The sequence below is a fragment of the Zonotrichia leucophrys genome, chromosome 1A, assembly GCF_028769735.1.
Source record: "Zonotrichia leucophrys gambelii isolate GWCS_2022_RI chromosome 1A, RI_Zleu_2.0, whole genome shotgun sequence".
Taxonomy (NCBI): domain Eukaryota; kingdom Metazoa; phylum Chordata; class Aves; order Passeriformes; family Passerellidae; genus Zonotrichia; species Zonotrichia leucophrys.
Window position 1 is genome coordinate 33,045,926 of NC_088170.1, and position 27,616 is coordinate 33,073,541.

Sequence of the window (27,616 nt, forward strand, 5' to 3'; positions counted from 1 at the left end):
CCTCCACACAGCCTTCAGGATTTTCACTTCAACTGCACCACTTAACAGCTCTGAGGGTGATGATTCTTTTAAAAAACTAAACACGTTAAAAAAGATGATAACCCAATAATCCTTATTTCAGGAGAAGGTGCTTAAGGGACAGGAAATAAGCTTTCACACAAAAGGCCTGGGACCATCTGGGAAAGGTAGCCCACAAACCAAGTGCTGACCATCATTCCTCCTCCTGCCATTACCCTTTTTCTGCCCTCCAAGTCTTACCTGGTTTGTATGAACCTCCCCTGTCCCCTGACATCAGAGAGCACCTTGCTGACACAGCCGCGGCTGGGGACAGAAACATGAAGCTGATGACGGCGGTTCCGTGCTGGTAGATCCTGGTGACCATCCCGTTTGGCAAAGCTGGCTCAGGCACTGAGTTACTTTGTACAAGTTCATATGCAGGAGCAGCACAAATAGCTCCTGTTACTTCCAATAGCTACGCTGTTTTCCTCAGAGAAGTTTAACAAATTCCCCAAGAATGCATAAACCCTGGTTTAGGAATGGTACTCCCTAATTTAGTTCTCCCACTGACACACTGGAAAGCACGCTCTGCTCTCCCACTGCCTCACCTCTCCTCCTCTGAGGCAGGATGGAGAGGAGAACTGGAGGCAGAAAAAGTAAAGATCATGAGATAAGAAGAACTTACTGGAAACAGCAATGAGATAAGAAAATGATCAGTAACAGGAACTATACTAATGACAGAGGGTCGAAGGGAGGCAGATTTACACGTGGTTGCTCACTACATGGAGCCTGGCATGCTACATGAGCCAAAAGGATCCCCTGCCCCTGAGCCTGGCAAATGAGTAGTGTAGAATAACCCCAGCTCCCAGGCACAGCCCCCTGGTACTGCAAAAGTTAACCCTGTCCTGGCTGGAACCAAGACAAATCCTTATACTTACACACTGTGGAAAGTGAAAAATGCAGCCTCTGGAGAGAAGAATTGAGTCAATGCCGGTGTCATCCCTTTGCTATTTCTACAGTCTAACAGCAATACTCAATAACCTATTACAAGAGATTGCACAGTGTATTCTCACTGTCCCATGTTTTTGTTGCAGCACTTTGAAAACAACAAAAACAACCACAAACCAAATACAAACAAACAAAAACCTAGATAACAAAAATTCCTCCAGTTCCAGGAAAGTAATCATTATTGGATTATCAGGTAAAAAAATTTAGATAAATAACTGATCCTTCACAAATTTCTGGACTGATAATGAACTGAAAAAAATATATTCAGCCTAGAATCAATATTTTTGTTGTGGTTAGCAAATTAGAGTAGTAATAAATACAGACTTAAATTTACTTAATGCAAAGGCAATTTATTATACTAATCTCTGCTATATTATATTAAAAAACCCAATTATTGCCCATTCCCATTATAGAAATACAAGAGGCACATTGTCATGGGTAACAAATAGAAGTTTTCAGAGCTTTTAAAATTTCATTTTATCCTTTTTATCTGCATCAAAATACCAACCTAGATGTTGATTACAGCATTGTTAGTGATCAAAACTGCAACCCAGAGTAGCATACATTAACTTTCACATTGAAAGAGTAAGAGGATATCATCAAGTGTTAAAGGCATTATAAAAAATTATTTTAAATTTTTATATTAAATGTCAGTTTATTTTAAACAATCCAAACCTTGTAAAACAATTTTCAAAGTTCCTTGTGCTAAGGTTATTTATTGTTTTGACTTTATGGAAAAAAACTGAAAAACAAACCTTATTGAGATGGGATCTTGGCAATAGTTCACAGAATCACAGAATGGTTTGTGTTGGAAGGGACCAAAGATCATCTGGTCCCAGTCCCTCTGCCATGGGCAGGCACAGCTTCCACTATTACAGGTTGCTCAGAGCCCCATCCAACCTGGCCTTGAACACTTCCAGGGATGGGACATCCACAGCTTCTCTGGACAACCTGTTCCAGTTCCTCACCACCTCCACAGTAAAGGATTTCTTCCTAATATTGAAACCTGCCCTTTTTCAGTTTAAAACTGTTGTCCCTTGTCCTCTGACACTCTCTGGACAAAAAATCCCCCTCAGTTTTATAGCCCCCTTTAGATACTGGAAGAATAATGTCTCCCTAAGGCCTCCCTTTCCCTGCTGGCCATGCTGCTTTTGCTGCAGCCCAGGATGTGGTTGGGCTTCTGGGCTGTGAATGCACACTGCTGGCTCATGACCAGCCCTTCATCCATGAGAACTCCACTGTCCTTCTCTGCAGGGCTGATCTCAGTGACTTCTTTTCCCAGTCTATAGTCACTTTTGGGATTTTCCCTACCCAGATGCAGCACCTTGCACTTGGACATGCTGAACTGCATAATATCCCCATGGGCCCATGTCTGGATGACAGCCCTTCCTTCTGTTGTGTCAGTAACCCTGCTGAGGCTGCACTTGACCTCGCTGCCAGACATCAGTGAAGGTACTGAAGAGCATCGGTGCCAAGAGTGAGCTCTGAGGGACCCCACTCAGCACCATCCTCTGCCTGGACATGGAGCCATGGGCTGCAACTCTGCCTGTGTCCATCCAGCCAATTCCTTATCCACTGAATGACAATTCACCCATCAAATCCATGTCCCTTCTGTCTGGAGATCAGCCATGTCATGTGGGATTGTACCAAAGGCCTGACAGAAGTCTAAATGATGACATTTGTTGGTGATCCCCTGTCAACCATTGCTGTCACTCCATCATACAGGGCCATATTGCTCAGGCACAATTTGCCCATAGAAACGACATGATGGCTACCTTGGCTGCCCTCCTTGTCTTTCACTTGGCTCAGCACATCTTCTAGAAGGATCTGCTCCATGATCATCACAGACACTGAGGTGAGGCACACCACTCTGTAGTTTCATGGTTCATCTTTTCTTCCCTTTTTAAAAATGGGAGCATAATTTCCCTTTTTCCAGTCACTGAGGGCATCACCTGATTGCCACGATGTCCAAACAAGCAACAACATCAGCCAGTTCCCTCGGGGCCCTGAGATGCACATCAGGTCCAACAGACTTGTGGCCATTCAGCTTCACCAAATCATCCCAAACCTGCTCTTGGCTTATGGTGGAAGGCACTTCACTTCCCCTACACATGCCCAGAGAAGCAGCACTTCAGAGAACTGGGAAGTCAAGTGGACCAGAAAAAGTCTGCAATTGAATCTCATTATTGAGCCTGTAACTGCTGCTATGCTAAATATCATTGCACTGGTAACACAAATTCAGGGTGTAGCCTCCTCATGAATGGCAACCCTGCATATTCTTTGTATGATTCCCAGTGAGAAAAGTCCTTAGACCTGCTGGTCCTTCAATCCAGCAGTAAAACAAGTTGAGCCACAAAGGAGTAACTATGCAGAATATATTTTATGCTATTCAGGCACACACAACCATGTTTTTGGCAAAATATGAAAAGCATGTACAAAGGATAAGTTATTGAAAGCTAACAGTATAAAGAGTATGCAGATTTTATTTGGAGTCCTCACTTTGTGCTTCATTTCCCCCATTTATCTTATTTCTTGCCAAGTCCCCACATCCCACCATTACCCGCTCTCTAGATGGTCCAAGATCTTCCAGCTGTTTTCTTTGTCTGGTTTCTAATTCTTCCAATCGCTTGCCAAGCAGGGCAAGCTCTCTTTGATGCTGCTCCTCCTTGAAATTTAAAGGAAAAAGAATGTGGCTCTATTACATTTTACACACAAGGGACCAAAATGAGCAATACATTCATTTTCTTTAAGGAAAATAAAAACTGTAAAGTCCAGAACATCCATATTTGTTAAATTTTACTCATCAATGTTTCACGGGTATTATTCTGATATTCTTCATGAACAGCATCAGGAAGAAATACATTTGCAGATGTTCCTCCTCTCAGATGAAGGAGCACATAAACCTGAGGTCTCAGTAACCATGAATCTGTAAAGTCAACCTGCTCAACCTCAGCCAGAGAGATTTTCACCCTCAGCAGCTCAACCTAAGACTTTTAACCACATAAGAAATCAAAAGCAGCAATACTGCTTTGCAATAACAAAGCCATGGTGTGAGAGCAACAGTAGCATTCCTTGCTCAGAAGGAGCCATTTGAAGCCTCTGAGGGGAAGGACAAAGTATGGAGAATTGGCTTAAAACTACGCAGTTGTTACATTCCGTAATGTTCTCCTTTGTCTTTCAAGTACTCCTTCCTATTGCAAGGAAGGGAACATCTCCAGATAACTCAAAATTTCTTACTTCTGTTCAAAGATGAAATACGCCTTCCTTCAGACTAAGGTCAGTAAAAAAGAACTATTTCAGTGGCCTCTTTTGCTGTATTATTTTCCCAGCTTGTGCTATATCCCACCTGAAGAAAGGAGAAGGACGCTGCAGGCCCAGGAGGCCCCGCAGACGATGGGGTTACACCGACTGGGTTAAGTGCGGGTATGTCAGGACTCAGAATTATAGTCCGGAATTCATTGTGCCGACGCTGCAAGTCCTTCAGCCTCTTCTGGAGGCGAGCATATTCTTCAGAGGAAACATTCTGTCTAGGAAATAACAGATGGTTTATGGCTCAAGATCTTTGTTATCCCAATACAGCAGCACAGCTCTCCACGAGTGCTCTGCTGTTTAACACCTCCAGTTTCCACCTATCCTTACTCAGAAGAACTGGAAGGTAGATCTGTGTATGTTCTTTTGCCTACACATCTGTCTAAATGCCCCTCTACATATTTAGCTATCTGCTCTATTATAGATTAGAGTTTACATAAAATAAATTAAGCTTTTATTATCATTCACAGTAGTGAGTCAGTGCAGCTACATTAATTATTAAAATCAAGCCCTCTGTAGGGGCTCAATGAAGAGGGAAAAACCAGAACTTCACCTTTCAAAGAGGATGCCATGTCTGTTTCTCTTGCAATTCTGATGTCTTGTTCACTTCCTTCTTTTAAAGGGATTCCGGCAACTGCACCTATCAGGTATTTTTTTCTCTTTTTCTTCTTGAAGAGACAGCCCTGCAACTGTCTCATAAGCTCTCAGCTGCCCATCCTAAACAGAATCTATTCAAAGAATTCTAGAGCTGTAAAGGCCATTAGACTGGACTCTGGTTACTAATAGAGGTAACATGTATCTTCAAAAATACTCCATATTTGTAAGTCATACCTTGAGCATATGTAATTATTTAAGCTAAGAAAAAGCAAATTTAATTACCTATTTAACACTTGATTTTCCTTTTCTAGTTCTTCCATCTTGGCTTCCAAAAGTTCTATTTTCTCATGCATCCTCCTTTGTTTATTGTCATTGAGAGTCTTTCTCTGTCAAACAGATATTTCAAACAGCTAAGTAATACCTTAATAGATTAGATCCTGTAAAAATTAAATCTAAACTGTATGTGGTTTCAAGCTATAAAGAAACACTTTATGGGAGTTTCTTTCTTTAAGAAGAGATGCTGGGATGTTTGAAGGTGCTTAGAATGCCATGTTGGGAAGCAGAAGAGATGGAAAATGATCCATAGATGGGAATGAAAGAGGCACAACTGCCAGTCAGTTGTTGGTCAGTGACCAGCTGTACTAACAAACATTAGCAGTATCTGAGAATCACAATGGTCATCCTTTAAATGGACACACAGAAATGAGCATAAGCATAACCAAAAAAGTATGCTTCCTGTTTTTGGTTTTTGGTTTGGTTTTTGTTGGGTTTTTTTGTTGTTTGGTTTTTATGGCTTTTTTTCCCATATTGATCTTAACTATCTATGACCTTAAAAGACACTGGTAGGTTTCATAACCTATGTTCAATGTATAACAGCGCTAATTAATCTTGAGGTTTTACCTGCCTTACCTTCCAAACTATTTCTTAAAAAGTAAGCTTAGGAGAAGAAATAAAATTTTAATATTCCATCAAGAAAAAGTAGAACATCATTTGTCTGATATCTAGTATCATCATCCTCTCTCATCAAGGGGTTCACCTCTTAATCTATGCACACGTATGTGCAAAGAAAGCCTCACAAAATCTTTGATGGCATTATAACAAAGTTGTTGGCTGTAATATTATTTTGCATGTCATTCAACCTATTTCTATGCTAATCTTGAAGAACCCAAGCTATTTAGTTATTATATACAGTAGATTGCAAATAAACTCTTAACATTGAAACCATTCTAGCTGGCCAACATAAAGCTGAACTTTACCCAGGGTGGATCATTCAAAAAGGAAGAGACAACGTGCCTTTTTCTGAGCAACAGCAGCTCGACATAGCTTGTTCTTCATTTGCTTGTATTTCTCTTCATACTCTGTGACACGCTGTGTAAGCACGTGCTTCTCCTGCAGCCATTCCATACGCTGGTATTCTGAAGTCCTTTGGAAAAATCAGGGCAAAAAAATCAAGAGGTCATACAATGCAGCACATTCAGTTAATACCTTAAGGCTCTTAAAACAGATGCATCTTTTCACAACTCTTATATGCTTAAAGGATCTGATGTAAATTTTATTATGTTAACATAAAGGATCTGATGTAAATTTTATTATATTAACAATCTAATTGTGACTACGCCATTTGAACCTGTGCATTATCCTAGGATTTCTTTAACTATCAAATTTTGAAAACTGATTCCAAGAAGCTGATTGTTGGTGTCTTCTTGGATCAGCATGCTGCCAAACCACTCAGAGAAAATTCCTCAATTCAGGTCAAACCATCATAGTAGAACACAAGCAGATGCCTATTCCAAACATCAGTTGTCAGAACTGTTGACAACTACCTTCTCTGTTTAGGAGAGCAGGGTGCTGCCCTATGGGGTCTACTAAATCTTCATAACAGACTTGCTTAGGATGTGTTCCCAACCAGAACAAACACCAGCTCAACAAGAAGCTCCCACTAATATGGTTTCTAGACAACATTCCAGCTGAACACACACCACCAAAGGCATATGTTATCTGTTTAGACTCTTGCATGGTTACAACACACTAAAATTAGGCTGTGTTCTCTAGCAGCGTATAGGAAAGGAGCCATTTCTCCGTGCTGCCTTGTTTGTTTGGGCTGCCTGCATTGCGAGTCAAAGCAGGCAAGAACTAATGGAATATTTAATTACACTACTGTTAAAAATTAAAATCAAATGGTGAGATTCTATCTAGCAGATTTTAAGAAGACCAAGGCCTGGTATTAGTGCATCCACCACTACTCCAGTCCCGGGCAGATGCATTTTCCCTGCGGGGACTCTGAATGCATCTCCATAAATTTCTCACCAAACCACCTCTCCCTTCCCCACAGCAGAAGTACTGGGCATCATCCACTCTCACTTGGGAAAGAGAGTCCTGGCCCCTGTGTCCCCTGTCATGGCTCTTCTAGTTCGTGCAGCATGGCTTGTACCTCACTCTGGACTGCAAATAACTACTAGCACCCAGGAACCAAAGCACTTTAGATGAGCACTGCTTAGCAGTAAAAGGATTTCAGCTGAAACAATGGTTAAAAATGCTTGAGTTAGGTGTGAGGGTTTCTAGAGGTGTTTTGTGTTTTGGTTTTTGTTGTTGTTTGGTTTAAATGCCACTAACATTGTTCCCAAAATGCTAAACAAGTCCCTGTTTGAGCTCATCTCTGATCTGTATCCGGCTCATAGTTTGCCTTCAGCTTTTTTTCTCCTTTCACATTTTCATTTCCAAGCTTAAGATTGACACAGCCATTTATGCAGCAGCTTTGCCTACTTATGCTCAATGCTCAACTGGCACTATTTATCTGGAACTTTTTATCTTGTCTCATCTTTTGGTCCCTATTTCACTTCCTGTTGCTTTGGTGCAACTTAACTCTTTGGTGTTCAAGCTCATAAGAATTTACTGAACTGAGAAAGGAGGTTCTATTACTCACAGATTCATAAAAACAATGGGAACATGACCCAAGGCTCCCAGGTTAGCAATGGCACAGGCCTGCAGGAATTACATGCAGGCTACAAAGCTGCTTCATTTCTGCAGTACCAACCTTAGTGCATCTCTCAGTACCCTACATACTTGTATACAATGATCTCTGAGGACTGACAAGTTCCTTTCAGTGCCTTCCCAGGAAAAACTAGTCCTGACTGTTTTGTGATCCATAAATATGTAAATGACAATGACAGCCTCATTCAAGTAACAGCAATGATCTCACTCAACATGTGAGTACACCTCCCTAAAGCAAACATCCAAATATTTAATGTGCTTGTGGCATACTCTGCCATCCAAATGCAATAATATCTTCAAATGTTGAATTGAAAAGCACTACCTAAACTAATGACAACATAGCAATTGCAGCACCAATTAATAGGAAAAGAGATGTTAAAACAAAAGTTACATAATATCCTTTGGAAATGTTGTATTTAATCTGGGACACCAGCTTTTTGAAGCACCCACCACACAATAATCCAGTACTAGTTTGACAAATATTGGGTTACTAAACTAATAAATTCTGAAAAACCATTTCAGACTGACAAACTGATCTTTAAATTCCAGGAAGGTGTTCATTTCTGTATGGAATCTGAATAAAATTTGGCTTCCTTCATCATTTATTGTCATACTTTGTTGACATGCGGTCAAGCTTGTGCAAAAAAAGGAAAGTGATTATTTTAATTTTGATGAGAGGAACTAGAAGACATTTTATAAGCTTTTACTTACTTCATAACAGCTAAAAGTAGCTATGGGAAAGGGAAAGAAGTATTCACACATATACTGACTGGGACTGTGGAACCTTATCATGCATAATACAATGTTTGAATGCTCTTTTCACACATACAGCTTTAAACACTCTTAAAAGAACTCTCTGAAACTCTAGATCCATTTATACCTATAGAAGTTTGACGCCCTCTTCAGTCAAGTAGAATTTCAATTTATGCAAGAAGTGTATCTCATTAATCAATAATTAATTTTAACAGATACAAATGGAAACCAATGGAAACAAACTCCTCTGTTTTTAAAGCTGACATGAGGAAAGCTTTTATACATGCTATGCCCACAGAATGTACAGCCATTTTTTACAACTGTTCAATATTTCTTGATCATTTTAACTTTCTGACTTTATTCAGAATCTACAATCCACAGTTAAGTAATCCATATGAGAAGAACACAAGCAGCATGAAAAATAAAGCCAAAAGAAAAAAATTACTTCTCTGTTTCCAGTTGAGCTTTCTCTGCCTGAGCCCTTGCATGTTGACATTCTTGTTTCAATCTCTCTATTATTTCCTTCAACTTTTGATTAGATTCCAGCAAATCTTTTTCTGATTGAGAAAGTGAGGCAAGCTGGAGTTGGATATCATTTATTTGCTGCCAAAACAAAAAAGAATTTTTCTATTTCAGAAGATATGCAAATAACCAGCAACTGATTTTGAGATACTGAGACAATGCAAAATGGAGACACCAACTAGCTTTAGCTTTTCATTAGCCTTTTTTACTCGTTTCTTTTCTCTTTACTCAACACTTTCTCCAGAAGCTTTACAGTAAATCACTACAAGATAAAGGGTTTCTGTTGTAGTTAAAATGAGAAAGATCAGCAGGAAGCTTCTGCCACTGAAGTGTCCCCCAGAACTTCAGAAATCCAACACTTCAGCCCCAGGCCTGAACAGAACTTGAGGACCATGAAATATTTAGCAGCAGAGCTGTGGAGCTTTCCAGGCTCTTCTGTTCCATACCATACTGAGTGTTACAGCCAACAGGGACTGTACCAACCAGTTCACAAAACAAGGAAGCACTGAAAAGTCCAACCTCTGCAGCCAGCATACACAAATGATCATTTCCCTTTCCTTTTCCTCCCCTCACATGGACACTTAGATCCCCCAATTTCTGATTTCTGGAGGAAAAAAATAAGTGTCTCAAACTTCAAGTGCACACAGCATGCAGAGTAGTTTGATGCACAGCCATTGTTATTACCTACTAAATAACATCACAGGCAAGCAGGAGTTAAAAAAAAATATAGGTTTGGTTTTCAACACTGCCATCAATTGACTATGCAATAGAAATATACTTCTTTACACTAGTTTGTTCATTTATGAAACATCTGTTAAACACTTGAAGAACCTCAGATGAGAGACGCAGTGTAAATGCAAAGCATTACCTAGAAACAACTTATAAGTCTCCATGGCAACTGAATCTCCAGTTAAATAGTGCATAACCATATTCAATATACCAGTCTATAAACATTCAGATTTGAAATCCCTGTTACCCACAAAACACATGAAGCAAAAAACTATAATCCATTTATAGAGGTCCAGGAAAGCACAACTGATTTCTGAACACTTCTCCTTTAAATATCTGAAGTACCCATTTCATCCCTCCAGGGAAAAAAAAAAAGCCTTAAAAATTCAATCTAATCTTCAAACGCAGGACATGGTAACTACAGGAAAGAATGTATTTCTTTATAAAACATTATAATGCAATAAAACCTTACCTGTTTCAGATCAGCATTTTCACATTTCTTTTCTTCCAGCTCTTTTGTCTGCATAGCTTGCTGTTGAATTTTTAATCTAAAATTGTGTAAGACATCCTTATTTTTATCTAATCAAAATTCCAATGCTATAAATTAGGACAAATCAGCCTGACAAATAAATAGCATTATTTGAAAGGCTAATAAATATTAAACTAAAAAAGCACTGAAAATATATTTCTATTAATTCTTGGAATTCACATAGGAATAAGACTTTTGGAGTATGATTAATTTTATCATGCTAACCTTCAACTATAGTAAGCTAAGTAAACTCCCAGCCATAATAACCAACTCAGAGATATCATATTAGGTCTCAGATTGCCAATTTCTGCTGTGGTGCCATTGTGGAATGAGAAATTATTTACTCTAACACTGCGGCTATGTCAGCAGCCAGCACTAAACTAGTTTTAACAAATATGTATTGCCAAATTATTACTTCAAAAGGGTTATTGAAAATAACACTTAAAGGTTTGGACTAAAAGGGTCACCATCTCAAACAGTTAATTTTTAATTCTGCACTCTTTTTTACGTAGTGCAAAAGATAATCCTGTTTAATCTACACCAGTGAACACTTCATAATGAAGACTTCTGTCTCTATGAATAGTAAGCTTTCATACTGTCTACTGTAAAGACATTAAGGAGGGAAAATGAGAAATCTGTGCTAAGATTAGATTAGAAAAGTCACACTACCGCAAACGCTGAAGTTCCTTTTTGCTAGATTCTTCTGCCATCTGCACAGCACGTAGTTTCTCTTCATACTGATCCTTTTCAGATTGCCTCCAAGAATCTTGTTCCAGTTTCATCTTTTCTAGATCAGCTAGTCTGTTTTCGAGTTCTAACCTAAAACATTATTCAACATACACACAAGAATCACTAGAAAATGTCAGAAGTGTTTAGTTAAGAGTGATATTTTTAAAAGTATCACAAAACCATCCTCTTTTAGAAACTGAGGAGGCAATCAGTAGACATACTTTTCATTCTGTAAGGCTGCAATATTGTCAAAAACTTCCTCTTTGGCAGCTTGCACTTTACGAATTAGCTCCCGATCCTTTTCCACTAAAAGCACTTTATGTCGCTCAACAGCTGCAGTAAGAATTTCCTTGTCAGACAGCAATCCTGCATTATACATTAAAAAAGTTAAACATGTCATTATTGGTAAGAACCTCCTAGGAACCTATATTCAAATAACTTTATAAATTCACAAAAGGGAACTAAAAATCTCCATTCAAATGACAGAATTAATGGGGGAAGGAGAAAAAAACAAAACACAAGAAAACAAGAAGAGACCTTTCTAAGTATAACAGTTATATTTCCAAAACTTTTGAAAAGTAACCATTACACTGGAATAACAGTCTATGAGAGTTTCTTACTTTAATAAATGATAGTAATTAAACAGTTAATATTATTACAGATTTAAACTCCACAGCAATTTATACAAAGCATTTGTACCTGTTCCATAACAGCTATGCAAAGGTCAAGCAAGAAAATTTTCATTTTCGGAAAAAGCTTACAGTAAACAGAAACTGGTTGTCATTGAAACCAGTAACTGGGCAACAACAAATCTCAATTTTAATCCACCTATATTACCAAATGAGACATTTCTAGAACCATGACTTCATAGGCAGGGACAAATGATACAAACTAAAATCTTGTAACTGACACCTGTATTCACTGGCAAATAAGCCAACATGCTCTAACAGTGACTCCTGGTTATTCAGCTAATTCAGCAATGCAAATGGAATTCCACAGTAAGTTCAGGTGAATTTAAATCTTGTCTGTATTCAGTTTCATATTTCACAGAGCCAACATTTCTAGTTTGCAATACACTGTAAGCATATTGTCAATACAGAAAACACCACTTTTTCATTGCTCTTAGCGAACTTACTATTAAAGCAAGTGAACAGAAACAACTATTTCAGGAGCACAAATGTACTGTTTTGGGGCTATGGCCAATCAATGAGGACAGTTCTCTTTGAAACGGTGTAATTGTGTAGTTGTGTGATTTAAACACAACTAGTACTAGAAAGCTTTGGCCTTTTCACTCTAGGAAGCTATTTCAAGTTGCCTAGATACTCAGCTGCATCAGGTAGCTTACAGCAATGCCTGTTCCCTTCGGAGAATGAGCTGGGTGCTGTGTTTTGTTTCATGTGGCAGCCTTACGGAATTGGTATCAATTCCACAGACACAGAATCAAAAAACCCAACCACTGAAGCTCTGTGGCACGATACGGTTTCAAGCAGAGTATGAAAGACTCGAGAATTTACCAATAATAGAAAAAAATAACCATATGAAGTACATAATTTGAAACAGATTATGCTCAAATTGTGTCACAAATGCACTAATTTACATAAATGAAAAACTGCTCTCAATTGTTCTCTCCCTGGTAGAGCAAGTGAAACAACACAATTATTTCAAATACCAAATGAATTGTCAGATCTATCACCTAGACCAGAAGTAGAAGCTGAAGACTGCTGGGGAGCATTCAGACAAAAAAAACAGTTGTATTATTCTAACTGAAGTAAATAGATGAAATAATTACAAAATAATTTCATACTTTACCATCCATTTCACTTTGAATCTTGTTTCTCTCTCTTTCTACTTCACTCTTTGTTCTTGCTGCCTCCAGTTTGACATTTGTTACCTCCAACTTATGTGAATGTTTAAGTTCTTTTACCTATGAGTTAGTAAAAACCAATGTCAAATTAACTATAATAAATTTATGTATATTTACTTTACTTCTGACTAAAGATACCTCAGAATCAAGCTAAAATAAAATTAAATTGAATCTCCACAAGTAAATCAAAACAGTGATATCCAAAGCCAGAATATCAACTACTTCCCCAAGTAATTTCCATTTGGTAAGTACTTACAGTCCCCCTGGCCTCCTGGAGTGCTACTCAATTTCTCAAAATCCAGGTCTGCATAGTCTTGAAGTGCATTTTAAATCAAATACTGCTCTAAAGACAAATGGCCTCATAAAAGTAGGAGCCTTAAGAACATCAAATCAATGAAAATTACTGCTTGCATGGAAACTTTCTATAGTTTAGGCATTTGAACGCAGTAATTACACGGTCAATGCGAATTAAATATCTGGAGAAAAGCACTTATAATGAAAATCCATTCACAATGACAAATGTAATTACAACCTGCTTGCATATACAAGTGGCAAAAGGTTAAGAATGACACAGTAGCTTATTAAGTAACTACATGGAAGATTTAGTTGCTTATATATCAAGTTGATAACATTCAGGGCAACTTGAAAAGATTTAAGGTGGCTTTTTTAAGGCAGAAAATCCAGAGGACAAACAGGCACCTGTGCTCAGGAATAGGTTTGAGTGGGAGCAGAAGCAGGTAGAGGTTACTATAACAAAGCTTTAATTTTCCTCCCTTTGAGAAACATGACTGTAATATTTTATTTTCTCCCGCTTCTGGAGGGGAGCAGAGAAGACCAGTTGATACAAAAAATAAAGACTGTAACAATATTCTATATATTCTGGGAAATTACTGAAAAATCTTTACCAGAAGTTTTCCCTTTCTATTTAGCATTCATGGGGACCAAGTTGGGTATATTACATAAAGAGGCTTTAAATAGTAGTATAGCTACACCTTATTCCTATGGTAAATTAAAACTTTTTTTAATGAATGACCAAAATTAAATACTTAGCACTCAAATATGCACTGTAAAAAGATCTCAAAGAAAAAAAAAGGAAAAGCATACCATCATAGAACGAAACCTCTAAGATCTGGTGCCAACACAACAAAGTCACTCAAATATGTTTTAAGACAATGGTCAACTTAAAATGCTGTGATGCAATTCTGTACTGAAATGTTTCTGTACAAGCTATGCTGGCATTAACCAAAGAAAAAAGCTATGCTAACGTGATTCCTCTGCTTCTAATCTAACCTAAATCTCCACAAGTAACTCCAATGCAGCTTGCTTCCTGTAGCTAACACAGCCCATTCAGAGGATAGTTTTTAAGACCTCCAGAAAAAAAAAAAAAGATAGAAAGATCAGTTTTAGGCTGACTGTTTCCATGAACATTGAAAACATGAATATAAAGATACCACTTCACAAGTCTTGTTCTGTTCAGGAAAAAGATCTAGAAGAAGGAATAGTAACAACATAACCTCAATCTTTAGAGAGACTTTCAGGTATGACATATCTCCTGTAAAGTCATATATTCTTTGTCTTTCAACTGGAATTGAGGGAAAAATTCCATATCTATTTTAAGTCACAGCAGATGACATTGTAACTTTTAGTCTAAAATAGAAGCAGAAAAACATAAAAGGGTGTGAAAAATATATTTTAGACACCATAAAAGTACTTACTTGAGCAGCTAAGGAATTGACTTCTCGTTCAGCTTTGTGGAGTTTGCTAGTTAAGAGAATGTTTTGCTCATGACTCGTCTGCAGTTCTTTCTCAATGCGATCAACCTGTAGTTCAGCAGACTTCTTTTCTGCCTTGAATGAAGGAAGTATTTTTAGGATTTTTGGAGCTGGGTTGCTTCTTGTTACTCATTTGAAACCTTTGGTTGATCTGGGCTTTCAGATATTACTGTCTCATTATAATATATAGTATTACATATAAATATTCAACTTTGTTCTAACATATATTCCAACACAACAAGGGTCTTGAATTTTACTGGAAAGTCACAACTATTTTTACTAACACCTCCTACACAGAATCACTCTCATTTTCAATCCTCCTTGATAAGGAGTGATTTAATCTGATTTACTTAGGAGGCAGCAGGTGTGCCCACCAGTAAATTACTGGGCTATAAACAGTGTAACTACAATTAGTGTTCACAGAGTGTAATATGCTGGCCTATGCAGTTATACTGATGGAAAAATTAACATTCTGGAGCGGAAATAAAATGCAATTTCTGCATTATAGACTCTGATCTTTACAAGACAAGACCCTGATCTTTAGTGAACCTCAAAAAGGTAATCTAATACATGATTTCACCTTTCTTTTTCTAAACACTTCTGCTTTCAGCAGGGCTCTCTTTAAAGCTGTCTAAGAAGATTACAGCACTTTTGTAACTGAAGTATTTTGTATAACTGAGCATTTTGTAACTGAAGTATACAGCACTGATAATAGTAAAAATAAAAAGAACCATCTATCTGCATGCTGCAACTGTGCAAAAAATCTAGGTGAAGAGGCTCACTGCCTAGAGAGGTAGCAAGGATTGACAGAAGGTCTGGAGGAATACAGTAGAATCCTGGGAAAAGTGCAACAGTCCAGAAATACCAAGGAGAGCAACAGCAGAGTAATAAACAACTGCAGTAATGTGGTGGACAAAGAAGAGGCATAGGACAATGACAGATGATGAAGGGACTAAAGAAGGGAGCATCATGTGACATTCTTGAAAAGAATAAAGAATTTACTGCAGCAGACTATTAACATATTGGTTTCTAAGTCCAGCAAAGTGGCAAGGGTTGACATGACCCTCTTACTGACTACAAATATGGATATGACTCGCTTGTTTTGAAAGGATAATCATTCAGCATAGTCTCTCAGTTGAGAGACTTCCCAAAGTTGAACTGGCAGTGCATGACTCCCAGTTAACTACAATTTGACTTTAAATCTGAAATGTAGAAATTCAAATTGTGGAGTCAATGGCAAAATTATCAGTGATTTCTGTGACAGTTCAGTCAGGCCAAGTGCTATTCTTACTGCACTCTACAGGGAGGCAAAATAAGAACAGAAAATCTTACCTCTAGAGATCGAATCATGGTCTGCATGTCAGCTAACTGTCGTGCTTGTACTCTTTGAACATTTTCTGCTTGCACAACACTGTTGTGTCTTTCTGCTCTTAGTTCTTCGACTTCTGCTTCTAAGGCTTTTAATTTCTGACACAGTTGTGCCTTTTCTCTGGAAAGTGCCTCCACACGTTTACTGTCCCTTGTGGGATCAATGCTAAGCAGCTGATTATGGAGTTCTTCCTTATCTTTATCCAGTCTTGCAATCTGATAGTTGTTAATCAGAAAAATAAAAGTTCTTACATTGGTTAGATGTCAGGCAGCAATAATTACAGTAGTTAACAATTCAGAAAAGAGTAGCAGTGGACATTTAAACATTCATTTGCTTAGAGTAGGAAAGTCAAAGCAAGACCACCTGAATGCCTGTTATTAGCGTGGTCTGTTTGAGCACACTACAGAGTGCAACACTGGTTGATGTCCTCATTAGCAAGCTGGATGATGGCATGGAGTCACTTCCAGCAAGCTTGAGTTTGACACCAAACTGGGGGGAAATGGTCAATCTGTTAGAAGGCAAAACTGCTATCCAGAAGAATCTGGGCAAGCTGAAGGAATGGACAGAACTGGATCCTTTTCAATAAGAGGAGCAAGACACACATCTGAGATGGAGTAATCCAATGCAACAGTACAGGCCCATAGCAAGGCGAGGAAGCATCTCCATGGAAAAGGATCCAGGGGTCCTAGCGGACAATGAGCTAAAGGTCAGTCAGCAGAGCACCCAATCCAATCCTGGCAGATTGGCAGAGGGATAGCTAGCAGATCCAGGGAAGTGATCCTTTGTCCCCTTTCCAGGACTGGTAAAGCTGTACCTGGCGTTTGTGTCAAGTCCAGATGGCCACTAAGGTGTTCAGAGGGTTGGGGAATATGACATATATGGACAAGCTGAGGGAACTAAGCCTCAGTTCAGAGAAGATGCACAATGATGGGAAGAGAGGCAACAGGCACAATTCGGAACAAGTGAAGTTCCAACTACGTATTGTGAAAAAAGTTTACCATGAAGATGGTTAAATACTGAAAGAGTCTGCCCAGAAAAATAATGGAATCCCCATCCTTGCAGATGTTCAAGACTTGGCTGGACATGGACCTGAGCAATCTGATCTCATTACACTTCAATATTTTAAACAAGATTTTGGAGTATAAAGAGTTTCTTCCAACTTCTTATGATTCCTCTATTTTATAATTACAACAGAACTCAAATCTGCTAATAACTCCAGACAGCCAACATGACTGGGCCCTGACAGACTAGAAACCAACAAACAAACAAACAAACAAAAAACCCAAACCAAAACCCAATAACAACAACAACAAAAACCCCAACTCTCTCTTACAAAGTAGTACAAAAGGTACAAGCCAATCTGGAGACTGTCATTAACAAACATAAATTCATAGATTGTTACACTTCAAAATAAGTTACATGGACTGAATATAATAGCGGGACCAAAAGAGTAAGAAAGGAAGGTATGTAAGAATTCTCTCCATATTTGGAGATTAGTCCAAACTCTGATCTGCAGCAGTCCTTTTAAAAGTTTCACCAGTGTTCTCTATGAACAAACATGATTTCTGCAGCAAAAGCCCTCCAAATGCCTTTTATGAGGAGATTCAATTGCATTATATGCCCAAGCCATCATTTAAGAATCAGGATGTTTTTATAGCCTCCTTGTGCAAAATGACATGGAATGTTATAAAACCTTTGAGAGAAACCAGATCACACTGTGCCCTGGGCTCAAGGTAGTTGCATTCTGTGTAAGTGTGCTAATTAGCTGCAGGACTAGCAAAAACTCAACAAGCCCATGAGAGAGGCAGGCTGTAAAGCAGCATGTGGGTTTAGCTCCAGGAAGGACAACTGTTCTGTTTTTAATGCACTACATTTGCAAACTTGGATTGATTTTGCAAGTGATGATTGCTTTGATTTTTGTCTGATGTTCGGAGTAATACATTCAAATCTGGCATTCTAGAATATATGCTTCCAGACAAAAACTTAAATGGATATGCAAATGACATCTGCAACTCATTTACAATGATGTATCTATTTAAAACATAAATAAGCTGACAATTTATTTAGCTACATACACTTTTGAAAGTCCAAAGAAATGAAAAAATGGTTTCTTCAGGAGCTAATACAAACGAAATGAAGTTATCAAAGTTTTCAGTATCCTTTTGATAATCACTAACTTGATCCAAACTAACACCATGGTAAGGACATTGCAAAACATACCCTTATCTGCTATTAACAATATATCTTCCTTGATAAGTTGCCACATAAGTAATTTAAAGCCTAAACTTCCATTGGTCAGTCAGATAATTAATTTCAAATTAGCATCATGTCACAAATCACAAATGTGATTAAAAACAGCTTTAAGCAAACGTCATTTACCAGAAAGCAAGTTATTCTTACTTTTAATAGCACAAATATTGCAACCCATCACTGAACAAATCTATAGAGGCAGCCTTAGGCTAAGTCACAGAAGTGCTTCAAGAACGAAGAGAATAGAAACAAACATGAAATGCAGTCAAACTGACAACCCTTCAAGCACCAACAGTTCCACAACGTTCAAGCAGCTTTGTCAGAGATACTTTCTAAGCTACTAAAATATTCTACATACCTCAGTCTCATATTTTATTTTCTTCTCTTCTAAAATATGTGCATGTTCTTCCTTTTGATGCTCAAACTCTGATTTCAGAAAGGTATGGTCATAACGAAGTTTGTTATATAGTGTTCTGTATTTTTCTACTTCCTAAGTTAGAAAAAAAAAATAATTAAAGTTTTCAAATTTATTTCCTTTAAATGTCCATGCAATGTTTCTATTGCTTCACAAGTTATCTTTGATTGACTGAATGATGCCTCCTCTCTCTTCTATGATTTCAACCTTTCCTGAGGTTGAAATCTGGGACAAGAGTACCAGAGAAATAATGCCATACTTTGCTCCCCCTTTCAGTTTTAATTTCCTAAGGTTTTAGGAACAACTATAAAGCAGCAATCACTACTCTAAATGAAATAAAATTTCAATACTTATGACTTACATTTTCTAGCTTCTGATAACGCTCTCTCATAGGAGACTCCAATTCCTCATACATTTTTGCTTTTAACCGTTCTAATTTTTGAGGAGTTAGCACCTTAAAACAGAAAAGTATCACAAGTAATTAGTCATATTCATTCATATTATTTACACTGTGATTGGTCACATAGCCAGGAATAAGGTATTTCAAATATGTTTTTAGGAATTTTACTTAATTTTCTAGGTTTTTCTAAAGAAATTTTAATAGTAGTTACAAAAGCAAAAAAGTATTAGTGAACTAAAAATATTCTGGGAAGATAGCAAGCATTTGGAATGTCAGCATTTATCAATAGAAGCAACACAAATTTCAGGCTGAATTGCCAAGAGATTTATCTCCTTTGTGGGGGATGGGGGAAGGAAAAGCAGTCTCACATAAAAGATAAAGAATTAATATCTAACTGAAACAGTAAGTGAACCAACCCAAAAATATCAAAACAAGCAACACCAAACAATTATTTGCAAAACACATTAGATGTGTGTTCTCCAACAGGTACATGGATACTGGTTTAAATGGAAAAAACCATCAGGAAAGATTCCTTGCCTTAAGCTCGACTCTGTAAGGTATTTCGTTAAAATTTCTTGGTAGGGTTCACACAGCAAACTATCTACCAAGAAATAGTTTAAAACAAAAAAATTCCTCCACAACTGTGACACAGTCTTATTTATTCTAATTTTCTTTCACTTATCTGTACCCTGGAGTCCCTGGAAACTAGTCCTAGATATGCTACTGAGGCACAGCTCCTCCATTCAGTCTGGGATGCTTTGGTTAGAGATGATATTTCTTTTCCTAAGAACATGTCCTGCATTACTTTAAGGAAACAAGCAGTTACATAGAGTGTCACCCAAGTTATCTTCGATGTTGATGAGTTTTTTTGTTTGATTTTGGATTGGGATTTTTTTAAGAAAAGAAAGAAGAAAGCTGTCATCACAAAGAAAAACAAATATCTATCTTTCTAGTCACTTGTCCTAACAGATGTAGGCACCTAAGTTACCCTCCAAGACAGATAATTCTCCCCTTAACAGCAGAGCAAACATGGATAGAGACTGAGAGCCTTACACAGCACCTAACAACAGGATTTGGATGATTCAGTTAAACAAGCAAACACTATTTTCAACCCATAGTCACTCTAGAGAAGAGCCATTACTTGGACTGGGAGAATTTCAAGTCATCTGAAATATATCCAAGGTGGGTATGCATGCTGCATGAACAGAAAAATATGCATGGTCCTACTACATGATAAAAATACATCCCAAGTCCTTCCAGTAAATTATCTCACCTGCTGCTTCACTTGTTCCAGCTCCTGTGTTTTAGCCAGCAACTGCTCTTGAAAGTCAGCAAGAAGCTGCTGAAATTTGTCATGTACAGTCTCTTTTTCAACTAGCAACCTTTTCAGTTCATCTTGTGATTTGGTATAATCCTCTTGCAATCTGAAAGATAAAATTTACTTTATATTCACCTTTTAAAATTAGACGTTAAAGCTCAAAAGACTCACACACAGGAGCAAACATACGGACACCAAATAAGAACTAAGCTATTAATATCATCTTTCTGTAATATATTGAAAAGTTATCCCACAGTTATAAGCATAAAAAGTGCTGCAGAAACATCACCTGCAATGTCTTAAGGTACTTCGAATGGCTTATTTTCCTATATGAACAAAAATCTCTTAAAATCTCTCCTTACACACAGGAATAGCTAACACACATCTCACACATACAAATAAACCCCTTCCAACATTTAGCTTCACCTTTTAACAACTCAAATAGAGAAACTTGCTTAAATTGATGTACCTTAGATGTTCTGCCCTTAGAGTTTGGTAATTTGCTTTGTGGTGCTCACTTCGCATTTTTTCATCCATCAAAAGTTTTAGTATTTCCTGTGAATTAGCTGCTTCACCACCTTCACCCACAAGGGGAAGGAGGTTGCCCAAAGCATCCATCTTATGAGCACTGCTCACGATGAGTATGGAGGAGACAAGATTAATGCATAACTGATCTACAAGACCATCCACTGGTTACACTGGCATCTCAGAAGATCAAGACACCTGAACAAATACAAGGACATGTGATTAGCATTCAAGTACATTCACAGTTCCAAGGTTTCACACACTGCTTTTGCTTTAAGTACAGAAGAATCCTGGTTCTGCTTTAACACAGATTAGAAACCTTTACTGGAAGTGCAACTCTTCTCAGGGCAGGCTGCATGGGCAGAGAGGTAACAGCGCTTCCAGGGGCACAGGATACACTTAAACATGAAGGTCACTGGAGTCAGTACAAAATAAGAACAAGCACTACTATCTGAAACATTACAAGACATGTTATTTTTACTTATGCTATACATTGAGACTCCAACCATGATGCCCTATTTATGCCTTTTTAATCAGAGTTCAAGCAGAGGTCACAGATAGCAGACACACAGCTTTTCTTACTACTTATTAAAAAGTCTGTCACTCTGTCCTAACATGCTGTATTAATCAACACACCAATACTTCAGCTGGAAGAAAAGCACATAATTCTTTACTGAATTCCTACCAAGCCCTCTCTGGAGAAGAGCTAAGGTATCAGGGAGAGCCTGGAAGACACCTGCCCACAGTTCAGTTCTGAAATAAGTCACTTCCTTATTTTCAAAGCTTATTTTGTGGTTGCTTGTGACCTTTCCAGAAAGACTTTTGCAAAATGTGATAATATCAGAATGGTGTGAAGAAAGCTGCAAATCAAGAGTTCCTGAGAAATAAGGAAGTATTCTAATATGCCTCATTAGTGCTTTTTGATATTTGAAGCAATAGGTAAAAATCTGATCATTACTGACACTTCCACAGGATCTGGGGGACGGAGGACTGTAGCTGAATTTTAGGGAAGTTACAAAGACTTGAAAACAACTACTCTGCCATTTTAGCTTTTTGCATAGCTGGACTGATGCCTAAGAAGTCTATGTCTGCAGTGTGCAAAGTGTACCTTAGTATAAAGTAAAACTCAAACAGAAAAATGATAAATCCCTACCATCACTACAAATACCTTGCCTTCTTTACATGCACAGTTGCATGTATATTTTCTACCACAGCACTCTTTCATGAATGTATCTTAAACACTTCAATTTGATTTTATAAACCCCTGAACTATAAGCAAGATGGAAATATGGGGAAAAAATCCATTCCACTATGACAGGATAATGTCAAGAATGTGTAAATGTAAGACTTTCTTTCCCAGTTTTCCTTCCTCTGTTGCTAAAACGAGAAAAGGTCAGAGAAAAATCTACCACTCATAACATCAGTCTAGGCAAAGCAACAACAGCAAGTTTTTATTCTGCTTTACCCAAATTTGCTGAAAGAACGAAGAGGAAGAAATCAGAATAAGGAACATTCTCCTCTGTGGCTGTCCTAAATGCACAACCAATTTCAAACATTAATGACACAGGTTTTGAAGACCCTCCTAATCAATACAATCTCTTTTTCATCCCTGAATTTTGTTGGCTGTTGAGAAACAAAGGACAACAGCAATTTTCAAACTCAATATAAAGACATTTCCAATTGTTAAACCAACAGCTGGACGAGGAGAACAGGTCAGTGATGCTAAAGACAATAAATCATGTGAGAGGGGAGAAAGCTCTGGCACACAGAAAATTCAAGGCAGCATGTCCCTAAGAATTTCTAAGCATATCAACAGGGTTAACATGATCACTATTAAAAGCAAGCAAAAACCCCACACAAACAATAAGAACAAACCAAAACAACAAAAAAACCCCAACAATCAGGCAATAGCACTTTGCTTTCATATGTTGTAGATACTAAATGTAACTATCAAACTATAAGCCAAAGCTCAGAATTAGGAACACAGCATTTAAAGTCAGATCCAAATCCTGCTGCTTACTCAAGTAAGAAGTATTTTTGAAGTGGCATAATGGAGATAAAGTCAAAGACACCAAGGAAACGCGACGTTTTCTCAGACAATGTCAGCCAAAAGATAAACTGGAAGACAGCCTTTCCTACTCTCTTTTCCAAGCTGCTGCAGGTGAGAAGTACATTCTCTCCTCACAGCTTTCGTTGCTATCAAAAAGTGCACAAATTACAACGCAAGACACACACCTGGCCATGTATTCATATGCATGAAGATTTCATTAAAAAGATAAAAGGAGAAAAGAGAGGGAGATAATTGCAGCTGACAAAACAATGCTCCAGACTGCGAAAACCTGTTGTATTTAAGGAAACAAAACTCTTTTGGCTTGCAGGGACATCTAGCGGCAAATGTCGTGATTTGCATTCCTGGTGACAACTGTGAAACAAACAGATTTCAGCACTTCATGACAGCTCTTTCCTCGAAAACACAAAGAGCAATTAGTAATATTTAACCTATTCACATGAAAAAGTTTTTTCTTGTTTTGGGGTTCTTTTCCCCGCATCACAAAATAATTTCTGGCAGTAAAGTGCTCATAGTCAACAACATTTAGGGATACCAATACTTTATTACCAACCAGAATCTCTTCTGTGCTAATGGTGGACAGTAGTTATTCACAGTCAGTGAACAGGTCTTAAATAATCTTCAAAATTACACAAAGACTACAGTCATAGTTTTTGAGAAATAGTTTAAAAGAACACTAGGTTCTTTCTCTCTTGGAGATGTGCTCAAGAAGTGGAGAAGCATAAAACATACTTTAAAGAAACTAAACCCACCATCATATTTAAACTTAATTCTACACCTACTTATTTAGCAAGCTACCAAACTGCAAATTTATATCAGTCATCCCAAATTCCTACTATGAAGCCTTAACATAGTTTTCCATAGGTATAAATACAAAGGCATTGGTGCAGTGTCCTGAAACCTAGGAAATGCAGACTCTATAGCTAAAATGGTAGTACTGTAGAATACCTAAGTGAAGGAAATACATTGCATTTCCAAGAACCACCTTTGCTTTGCCTTTCTTCTCAAATTATTTCTCTTCCTAAAGAGAGAAACACTGCTGAATTACCTACTATACATCTCTCCTCTTTATAGCTGCACATCACGAAAGGGCTTTGCTTTTGCAATATTTTTCAGCTATATTATTTTAACTTTTTCTTTGCTACAAGCTCTTTAAAAGTGAGAATACTTGCATTTAGAGAAAAATATTATATATCAATATGATTTTTTTCTTTATATGAATTTTTATGGCATTTTGTTTTCAACACCAAGGCTTCCTTCTTGTTCACCTGGCATAACCAAATGCCATGACTGCACCCATGCATCCATTGGTCATTCCCCTGAGTGCCATACATAACTCGCTCATGGCTCTCTTTTCCATGCCACACTTAAAACACTTAAATGTATTGTCTCTGAACACACTTTGAAACAGATAGATGATACAATGAATATAATTTTGCAACTAACAAAATACTGACAGTATTTAGCCTTGTGCCAGGTTTTGCTCAAGCAGTAAAATTCTCATTAAAATCTGTGAAAGTCAAAGAGCTTCTTCACACAATTCATGGTCTAATGCCTCTGCCTGCTTCTCTTACAACTCCAGACCTCTTTATTTGCTCTTTTTTTCTAATCCAATTAGCTAAGATCTTCTGAAACAATGAACTATATGCCTGAAAGAGTGAAAAACTCAAGGAAAGCACAGCCTCATTAAAGCAACTCTTCAAACACCACCCCTTCTCATCCCTGCTCAAGAGTCTACAGCAAGACCAGACAATGGTCTAATGCAAAAGTATAATCCAACACAAGAGCTCGCTGTCACCAGGAACGGGAGGGCTCCACTCCTCCTTTCTTTGTCCCCATTGCTGTGTTTGTCATTCATCAGACCCCTTCATGAACTGTTTTAACTCAAGAAGCCAACACACTCAAACAAGCAGAAGACACTCAATAGTTTTTCTGTGAGGTCAGTGAGTCACACGAGCTCATGGAAAAATCCAGCAAGCGACATCATCAGTGAAAGTGGGCAGCTGGTACGGACGAGGGGAAAGGAACAAAGAGCCAAGTAAACAGACAGGAGGAGGAGCAAGCCTTTCTCCTTTCAGGAGCACAGAGCTGGCACAGCACAGAGCTCAGATGTTCACAAAATCACAGCCTTGGACTAGATGCCCAGATTTTACACAGTCACAATTCAGTGAAACAAGCCCTATCTTAAACAACTATGCAACACAATCATAAGAGATCAGACTTCCCATGAACATCAAGTGTGCAACAGAAAACACCCCGACCCCCTTCTATATCTTTTGAGAAATGCAGCAGCACACCACATTTTACTTCAACAGTCCATATTCTACTCATCTGTCATCAGCAAGCTGCAACAGTCAACACAATCACCTTAAAAAAATCTAGGGAGGCAAAACCAAAGAGAAACAGGAAATCCTTTGTTATAGAGAGTTCCATAACCCAGACACTGCTCAGATGTTGCTGCAGAGAATCCACTGAAAATCAGTGCTTAACACTTTTGTGCACCAATACTGGAGAATATCTGTATGACAGCTGCATTTCAGAAGACACCAAGCTCATGCAAGCTACTCTCACTCCCTCCACAGCAGCGTTCAAGGTACAAGTTTCAACAACCATTAACCATATATTATGGCAGTGTCCATCCCTACACACAGCACATGGTACCACCCTCTCAGTTTCTGTCTTACTAACAGATCTGGTTACTTATTAGGTGAAAAACAACAAAGGTTCTCTCTTAACTCAGTGTTAAAATTTGTGCTTTAGCCACACACACTACCAAGCCAAACTGATAGTAGTTACTGATCAATTTGAGTTCTGAATGGGAGCTACACCTGTAAATTGAGCTGTAGCCAAGAGCAGCCAGTCTCCAAACACCATGTATGTTTTCCAATGATTTTTCATGGCAAGAAGCCTTCAAACACACATAAACCTTCACTCACTAAAATTTCATTCCAAGTTCGACCCAGGATTTTTGCAAATAAGTTATAATTCACAAACAAAGCTCTTCTGAAAAATCACTTCCCTTTCATGCTCACTCAAAAACCGAGATGTTCAGGGAAGGCATAGGTTTCACAGTCATACATATCCTACACCTCCTGTAGGCAGAAACATGGTTTTATATACACTCTACAGTACGTGGACGAAGATCGAGTGAGAGGCCAAGCGAGCTGCATAAGTCACTGTTATCTTTTTGCTGTTTTGTTTTTGTTTTGTTTTACTTTTAGACGTAGGAGCTCGGTCAGAGGAATACCACTAACACGGCTGACACACATCCAGAAGCACAGAAAAATAACAATTTCCCTCCGAGCGAACGTGGCTGAGGATGGCTGGTGGAAAGCAAAGCAGACAAGCGGAAACACTCGAGAGCCCGCAGCGAGCGGGCTCCTCCTGCCCCTGAAGGCGACGGCGAGCGCGGCAGGCCGCAGAGGCCGCGGCAGCCGCTGCCGGGGCTGGAGCAGCGGGCACAGAGCGGCGCTGGGCCCTCCCGTCCCGGCTGCGCGGTCACCAACGGCGCGGGCCGGGGGAACGCGCGGCGCCGGGCACGGGCCAAGGCACCTCCCCGCCCGGCCGGCCGCCAAGAGCTGCGGCCCCACGCACGCAGAAGGGCCGAGATCAGCCCAGCGCCCATCGGAGCCCGGCTCCCCCCTTACAGCCCGGTGCCCCGCACGCCCCGACTGCCCCTGGCACAGCGGAACCCCCGCCACAGCCCAACCAGGCGCGGCTGCCGCCGGCCCGAGCGATTTAAAAATGGCGCCTCTCACCTCCCGCCGGCCGCGCCGCCGCCGGGCCCGCGCCGCGCGGGGCACGCTGGGAGCGTTGCCGGGGAGACGGGCGGGCTCCGCAATGGCGGGGCCGCCGGCGGGGCCGCCCTCAGGGCGCTCCGAGCTCTCCGATGCCGCTGCTCTCGCACACAGATCGGCTGAAATGCTGTAAGCACCGACTGCTCGTAAAGATCCTCATTGTCCCTCGAAAATCGCTTTGAATGAAGCAAGAGATTGGCATTGGCATTCCTCTAATAAAGTATTGGCATTCCTCTAATAAAGCTAACAGCGCTTTCATAAGGATTAATATTGTTTTCAGTTAGTATATTAGAAGGTGGGTATTGGTGATCACACACACACATAGCCAAAGAAAAGGTGACAAAAAACCCCCAAGGCAAATGTGACGTTGCCAGCACGGGAGGTGACAGCTGCGGTCGCTCCCCAGAGGTGGCTGCCGGCTGATGAAGGGTTTGCATCCGTGATGGCTCAGCTGCAATGGCGGGAGCTCAGCGCTCCTGCCAGCCCGGCTCTGCAAACCGCTGCGCAGGTTTCCGTGTGTGCTGCACTTGTTGCAGTGCTAGAAGTGAAATATCAACAGTACTCCATCCATACCAATGCACACCTATAGGGAGATAAATTACTCCACAGGACTGCAATGAATTAAAAATTAATCTTTATTCAAAACTAATTTTGATGAAAAATATGGTCATTAA

At 39.1% G+C, this 27,616-nt stretch overlaps 1 protein-coding gene across 3 annotated transcripts; it reads right to left on the reverse strand.

The window, feature by feature from the left end:
* Positions 1-1,383: 1,383 nt before the first annotated feature.
* Positions 1,384-27,016, reverse strand: CEP83 (centrosomal protein 83). Of its 3 annotated transcripts, none has more exons than XM_064702063.1 (16): positions 26,904-27,016; positions 21,022-21,275; positions 20,508-20,658; positions 19,196-19,288; positions 18,778-18,909; positions 16,133-16,384; positions 14,744-14,875; positions 12,974-13,088; positions 11,386-11,530; positions 11,105-11,254; positions 10,379-10,454; positions 9,101-9,258; positions 6,205-6,334; positions 5,194-5,297; positions 4,352-4,532; positions 1,384-3,670 (listed from the first exon to the last, which is right to left on the reverse strand). In XM_064702063.1, exons 2-16 carry the CDS (start codon positions 21,168-21,170, stop codon positions 3,488-3,490), a joined length of 2,151 nt encoding a protein of 716 aa, XP_064558133.1. In that variant the 5' UTR covers positions 21,171-21,275; positions 26,904-27,016; the 3' UTR covers positions 1,384-3,487. The 3 variants fall into 3 exon arrangements, with proteins under 3 accessions (XP_064558133.1, XP_064558134.1, XP_064558135.1); XM_064702064.1 differs by lacking the exon at positions 26,904-27,016 and adding an exon at positions 23,313-23,372; XM_064702065.1 differs by lacking the exon at positions 1,384-3,670 and having other exon boundaries at positions 4,361-4,528.
* Positions 27,017-27,616: the final 600 nt, after the last annotated feature.

Coding starts and splice junctions, on each gene's coding strand:
- CEP83 (XM_064702063.1), bottom strand. CDS start 21,170: ATGGATGCTTTGGGCAACCTCCTTCCCCTTGTGGGTGAAGGTGGTGAA. Junction 19,289..20,507: donor TGGAACAAGTGAAGCAGCAG/GTGAGATAATTT, acceptor TTCTGTTTTAAG/GTGCTAACTCCTCAAAAATT. Junction 11,255..11,385: donor GCAGCCTTACAGAATGAAAA/GTATGTCTACTG, acceptor ATAATGTTTTAG/GTTAGAACTCGAAAACAGAC.